General features: G+C 44.4%; 1 protein-coding gene across 1 annotated transcript; it reads right to left on the bottom strand.

The window, feature by feature from the left end:
• Positions 1-1,807: 1,807 nt before the first annotated feature.
• LOC116679311 (butyrophilin subfamily 1 member A1) lies at positions 1,808-5,845 on the bottom strand (the record flags this gene model as incomplete). The annotated part of the gene is made up of 2 exons (XM_032508978.1): positions 1,808-1,914; positions 5,485-5,845. Coding segments are annotated over 2 exons (468 nt in total), but the record flags the coding sequence as incomplete, so codon positions are not given.
• Between the last annotated feature and the right edge of the window lie 1,402 nt (positions 5,846-7,247).

The following is a 7,247-nucleotide window of genomic DNA, read 5'->3' as shown; positions in this document are numbered from 1 at the left end:
TCACAAAAAGAGTTCAGTTTCCCCAAATCCTGTTTTGATAAAAAAAGTCTCTTGTAAACATAAAATGTCACAGTCCTGCAGCAGGTTATCCACCACTATACGCCAGCTTCTGTCTCCAGCACTATTGCCCAAGCGTAGGCCGCGGCAGTTGTATGAACCAACCCGCATAGGCTACAGTTTAGTTGGGCAGTGCAGTTGCATCCGCATTCTGTGGACTTATCCCAGCAACAGGTCTAGCTGTTCTAGCCCCCATCACCCCCTCTTTGCGTGGCTCATAATATCGCTCACCACAGATCCTTCAGGCCACAATTCAGGGTTATACAACTCCGCAACATCGTTGCACTCAGCCCATACCTTAAACGAGCTGTATCTGTGCTCATGGTGACAATACGCTGACAGTGACCTCCCGGCCAAGTTGTTCAGATAAGTACCCAGATAGTGTCTCAGCTTCAAGGTCTGGTGAGAATTTGGTAGCAAAAACACTTACCAACTTCGTTCGAACAACCTTTATATTCCCTTGTGCAGCGGTGCCAACAATCGGCTTGACCATCCTCCTGACAGGTCTTCTATCACGCTGTTTTGACGAGGCAGACTGACCCCCAGCATCATTTCTCTGAGCTCGGCCCTGTTTAACAACAAGGCTCCACTTCGGCGATTTTGCCACATTTCCAACAGGGTTGTCACAGACACTCATAGCCCTTGATGTAGGTGCGGAGAGAGCGGCGGCTGTCGCATCCACAGCGAGCACCTCACCATTGCCCGCTGCCGCGTTATCATTACCGCAGGCAACTCCAGCGGCACTCGTAACAGCCAGGCCACGAGTCGGCTCCAACCGCAGCTCCATTGCAGCGATTCTGCTGTCTATGGTCGCAGTCACAGAACTCAAGTCCCCGCAGATATCAGCCTGAAGTTTAACCGCATGTCTCAGAGTGCAGACCTCACTGTACAAACGCTCCATCTTGCTCAGCAGGTTAGACACATCCAGATTGTTAAACGTCACAGGCGGTAACTCGTCCAAGTAGTGGGAGACAAAACGGGGGATGTTTTCTCCACACTCGTTTAACACTCTTAAGCAACTTTTGATATTATTAGTATCCTTCTGGCTGCCTTTATGGATCACGCACCGTTGTTTGGTTTCAGGACAAAGTTCAAACAACGCTTTTTTGGAAGTCTCGATCCACGCCGAGTCAAATGTGTTTGCGGCTAAAAAGACAAGCTCATCCTGAGTCATAATTTTAATTTTCACTGCGAGAAAATTAAGAAACTCATCCTCAACAATAACCTGGCCATCAACAGTCCTGTAGATTGTAGGTTTTAATCGAGGCCTGAGTTTGAATCCAGGAGCTGCAGTGCCCTGATCATCACCATCCGCCATGATGAGAGCTTTCTCAAAATATACTTATGCCCCCTGTATTTTAACATAGGGGGGTGTATACTTATGCCCCTGTATTTTAACATAGGGGGGTGCATACTTATGCCCCTGTATTTTAACATAGGGGGTGTATACTTATGCCCCTGTATTTTACCATAGGGGGTGTATACTTATGCCCCCTGTATTTTAACATAGGGGGTATACTATGCCCCCTGTATTTTAACATAGGGGGGGTGTATAATTATGCCCCCTGTATTTAACATAGGGGGTGTATACTTATGCCCCTGTATTTTACATAGGGGGGTGCATACTTATGCCCCTGTATTTTAACATAGGGGGTGTATACTTATGCCCCCTGTATTTTAACATAGGGGGGTGTATACTTATGCCCTGTATTTTAACATAAGGGGGGTGTATACTTATGCCCCCTGTATTTTAAGGAAAGTAAAGACAACAACTCAGACATTTACCAGGGTCGGTAGCCGGAGGTCGAGTTGTGGTTGGATCGTTTCTCTTCGTCTTGCTCCTTTGGCCTTTGGGTACTGAGAAAAAAGAAACAATTAATAATAAAAGAAATATAGTTGCCATTGCTTGAAAAACAGACCAAACTGTGTTCTAGTAGTCAAAGCTGGCTGCGTGCTTCACTCGGCCTGTGACTGGAGGCCCAGATGTGACTGGAGGCCCAGATGTGACTGGAGGCCCAGATTAGAGGATGACACGGGAGTGGATTTTCACTCCTGTCCCGTCCCACTCCCAGACCAAAGTTTAAAAACTAATCCCATCCCGCTCCCGTTTAAACTGACTCACGCTCCTGTACCGCTCCCATTTATTTTTTTCTTCAATTAGTGTTTCGTTAATACATAGAATTTGATTTAATCTGCTCTCCATCCTGTTTTAGATCAGCTGCTGAGCCTGTTTCTAGATTTTCTCCAGAAAATGGAAGACAGCAAATAAAAGAAAAACGGTACATAGTTCACACCATGTCTGCAATAGTTTAATACAGTGATTTTCAACCAGTGTGCCGCGGCACACTAGTGTGCCGTGAGAGATCGTCAGGTGTGCCGCGGGAAATTATCTAATATCACCTAATTAACCATTGTTGGGTGTCTGTGATGTAATAAAGTGTAACAGATAATGTAATACTCTACTATTTCAGTGGGTGGCAGCAGAGGGCGATAAATGCCTGTAAAGACAATAAAGTTAGTGCTGCATGACACGTGACAGTTTGGGATCTCAGCAAGACGAGCAATTGACAGTGATGGAGAAGTTTTTGAGAATGGAAAATGCAAATGCCGAACAGGCCCTGGACAAAATTCTGACCCAGATGAAGGCCCTAGTATGAGTGGTCAAAAGAAAAAAAGACAAGACGGTGAGCTCGAGGCAATACAGCGAAAGCTATCTTTCATTTGGATTTACTTTCACCGGGGATGCGACAGCACCGACGCCGCTGTGCTTGGTGTGTGGTGAGAAGCTATCCAATAGCGCCATGGTGCCAAGCAAGCTTAAACGCCATCTCAAACGAAACACCCTTCCGTTCAAAACAAGCCGATGGACTATTTTGTACGCTTACGTACAAACAATGAGAAACAGGCAACTTTTTTTAGAAAAACCACAAAGTTAAACGAGAGAGCCCTCAAAGCTAGCTACCTTGTTGCTGAACTCGTAGCTAATCAAAAAGTCCCACACTGTGGCAGAAACATAAATACTGCCAGCTTGTAAAGCCATTGTAAATGAGATGCTCGGCCCTGACGCGGCCAAAGAGATAGCTAAAGTGCCTCTCTCGGATAACACAATTGCCAGACGTATTAATGACATGTCTGGGACATCGAAACTGTTGTTTTGGAAAAGATGCGCATCAGCAAGAACTTTGCCTTGCAACTTGATGAGTCGACGGATATTAGTGGACATTGTCAGCTCTTGGCCAACGTGCGTTTTGTGGATGGAGAACCATTAGAGAAAACTTCCTATTTGCAAGGCACTGCCAGAAAAATCATCAGGAGAGGAAATATTTCGGGTCACGTCGGAATATCTTGACAAAAGCGGGCTTACGTGGGAAAACTGCACAGGTGTCTGCACTGATGGAGCCGCAGCCATGGTCGGGCGCATCAAAGGCTTCGTAAGTAGGGTCAAAGAAAGAAACCCAGATGTTATGGTTACACACTGTTTTTTGCACCGTGAGGCCCTCGTTGCAAAGACCTTACCAGCAGATCTAGCTCCTGTGTTGGATGATGCTGTGCGCATAGTGAACTTTGTGAAGACGCGACCTTTGAAATGTCGCTTATTTGCGTCTTTGTGTGAGGAAATGGGAGCAGAACATAAGGTCTTATTGCTCCACACAGAGGTCCGGTGGCTGTCGCGCGGCAAAGTGCTGGCACGTGTGTATGAGCTGCGAGAAGAACTTAAAGTATTTCTGACAAACGAGAGGTCCGATTACTCAAAGCTGCTTGCAACTGATGAGTGGTGTGCAAAGCTGGCATACCTGGCTGATATATTTCATCATCTGAATGAACTGAACACACGGATGCAAGGCCGAAATGAAAACCTGCTTACAAGCACTGATAAAATGAACGGATTCCGTTTAAAGGTGCAGCTCTGGCAACAACATGTGCAGCGTGGCAACCTTGAGATGTTCCCGCTCACCGAGAAACGTCATGATGGCAACACTTCTGTAATGTGCGAGGTGATTGGCACACATTTGAAAACTCTTGAGGAGAAGATGTCATTTTATTCTCTTCAGCCTTCACAGAATCCCTTGACAGGGTTAGGGACCCATACAGCTCAGCGTCCGTTGCTGGAAAGGACATGACTTTAAAGGAGCAAGAGGAACTCATTGAACTGAAAACAAGATCGTGGTTTAAAGCTAAACTTTGCTGATCTTCCTTTGGACAGTTTTGGTTATCTGTTGCCAAGGAGTTCCCATTCTGGCCAACAAAGCTATTTTGACATTGCTCCGTTTTCAACCACATATCTATGTGAGCTGAGCTTCTCAAGCTTGACTGCGATAAAAACGAAAAACAGAGAGAGACTGAGAGCTGTTGAGGAAGAGCTTCGTGTGTGTCTTTCTACCATTCCTGCCAGGATATCTATTTTGTGTTCATCGAAACAGCCCAGGTTTCACACTAAGTGAGTATAAATAATTTAGAAAACTATATTATTAACTATATGTATTGTATGTATTGTTTAGAGTGTAATTTTGGTTGGTGGTGTGCCCCAGAATTTTGTAAGTGTAAAAGTGTGCCGTGGCTCAAAAAAGGTTGAAAATCACTGCTCTATCAAAGGGTCTGAGATCTTGGCTGCACATGCGAGCAATTTTGTCGGTCTGACGAGACTTGACACCTGACGGCAATTTTCGCTTGATGAACAAAGCGACGCTTGGCTGATTCTTTCCAGAATTTGCCTTGCAAGTGTTCCTCTTCAGACCGCTCGTCCCTGAATCACTAGCGTACTTGACTCAGACTAAGCATGTCTTACAAGCAGCGTACATCGTGCTCTCACCGTCACATTCTACTCTCATAAACTTAATATTTCAGACTTTCCGACCAGTTCTGTGAACTTAATAGACATGTCATTACTTCTGACTTTGCGCTGTAAATCATTTTTTGCCACATTGACTTCTCCGCGGCTGTTAGCTCCCTCCATCACTGCTCTTTGAATTACGGCGGTAAGCCGTGACAAAAAGCCCTGATGGCTTCTGGGACGGCTGGGTCGTGTAGTTATTTTTTAATTGCGTTACATTGTAGGCGTATTAAAAGGAAACTACAAAAGGGTGCATTTACTTTTTTTTTTGCATTTAGATTTTTTTGTCGTCTTTGCTATTGGTCGATTCCCGCTCCCGTCTGCTCCCGTTAACCATTCATCCTGTACCGTCCAAATCCCGTGATTAATAGTAAATATGACTCCCATCCTGCAGGAATCCCACGGGAATCCTGTGACCCGTGGGATTCCCGAAAAAATGTCACCCTCTAGCCCAGACGTGACTGGAGGCCCAGACGTGACTGGAGGCCCAGACGTGACTGGAGGGCCAAATGTTTTTCCACCAACTTCATCAGGTTATCCCCAATTCTGAGAAACCTTTTAGTATCTAATATAACTAATGAACTCAGCGTGCTCACCAACAGTGATGTTAACAACAGAACGGGCTCCCAGCTTTTTGATGAAGACTGTGTACGTTCCGCTGTCGGACCGATTCACCGAGAAGATCGTCAGCACCACGTCTCCTCCGCCCAGGGCCTCGTGGTTGAGGTGTGTTCTGTTCTTGTATCGATCCGCCTGGTCCTCCGGTTGGACCTTTCCGTTGCGATAGGCGTAGACGTCGTCATATTTACCGTGGTCATCGCTCTCTCTCGCTACGTCAAACGCGTAGCCAGACAAGTTGAGGGGGGGGTGCAGGCGACACCGTAGCGTGACGTCTTCACCTTCTACTGCCTCTAGTGTCTGAGGGCAAGTGAGACGATGCTCTCCTGGAGAAACAAAGATAAATAAAAATTAAAGAAAATATGGTGTGCTTCACAGTACAGTCAATAAAATAAAAGGGTTCAACAATAAGAGAAATATTGGGAAGAAAAGGGAAAAAAAGCTTAAATATTAAATAGAAATGTTCAATAAAAACATGTTGAATCTTTTTAACCCTTGTGTCTTCCTGTTGACCCCCTCGATGCTTTTGATGTTTTATCTACATTTTGATGTGATTTATTGCACTCCCACCACCCCCACTAGTTTTACACTTATCCCTGGAATTCATTGCCAATAAATCTAATTTATTTTTTCAGTTAAAAAGAAGAAAAAAGCAGAATTTCTGAATTATTTTGACTTATAGTTGAGATCAAAGGAACATATGTTGATGAAATGTGACAGATGTTAAGTTTAGTCAGGATAAGGTTTTGAAGCCATTTCATTTTTTTCTTTAAATACTATAAAATGAAATACAAAACACCCCAGTGCTGCAACTATTCTCTCCTTTCAGACTAGTGTTGAGAATAATACCCCTATTGGGCCATGTTTTTATTACATGTATGTATTTATATATATCTATATAGATTTCTCTTAAATGTACCAAAGGTTAGCGTTAGATAATGCCTCATTTGCGTATGATCTTGGACCGTTCTTTATGTTGATAGATGCAAATTAGCACATATTTAATATGACAATGCCTCATTTGCACATTTAAAACAGAATTTCTCAAAACTTGCAATTCCAAAATTAATGTTTTTACTGTAAATAATCAGCTGAGGAAATGTCACAATGATAAAAAACATTAGTTAAAATTGTTCAGCCTTAACCAAGAAAGCTCTTTCTAGAAGATCACTTGGCATAAAGCCATCGGCAAGAGACACACTGCCCCACACGCACACTGCCCCACACGCACACACACTGCCCCCCACACGCACACAGCCACACACTGCCCCCACACGCACACAGCACACACACACACACACACACACACACACACACACACACGCAGCCACACACTGCCCCCACACGCACAGAGCCACACACTGCCCCCCACACGCACAGAGCCACACACACGCACACACACACACACACACACACACACACACACACACACACCAAAGTCTCTTCTAGCCTTTTATCACATAATGAAATACATAATTCATGTTTAGTATGACTGATGCGAACAACTATCTCTGGAATCGGTTCAACACCGACGCAGCTAGGCTAACGTTACCTTTAACTTTAAGGACCACAATGGCGCATATACGCATTTTACTTAGCGATTCATTTTATTTATTATTACACTAATTATAACGCTAACACCACCATAACTCAGATAGTCAACAGCCGGGTTAACACATTCATCCCCACAACGCTAACTTTTTTTCTATGGTCCTAACGTAGTTATCTTAACCAGCGATTA

Source organism: Etheostoma spectabile, unplaced genomic scaffold (genome assembly GCF_008692095.1).
Source record: "Etheostoma spectabile isolate EspeVRDwgs_2016 unplaced genomic scaffold, UIUC_Espe_1.0 scaffold00010301, whole genome shotgun sequence".
NCBI lineage: Eukaryota > Metazoa > Chordata > Actinopteri > Perciformes > Percidae > Etheostoma > Etheostoma spectabile.
This window is presented reverse-complemented; position numbering and strand designations above follow the sequence as displayed.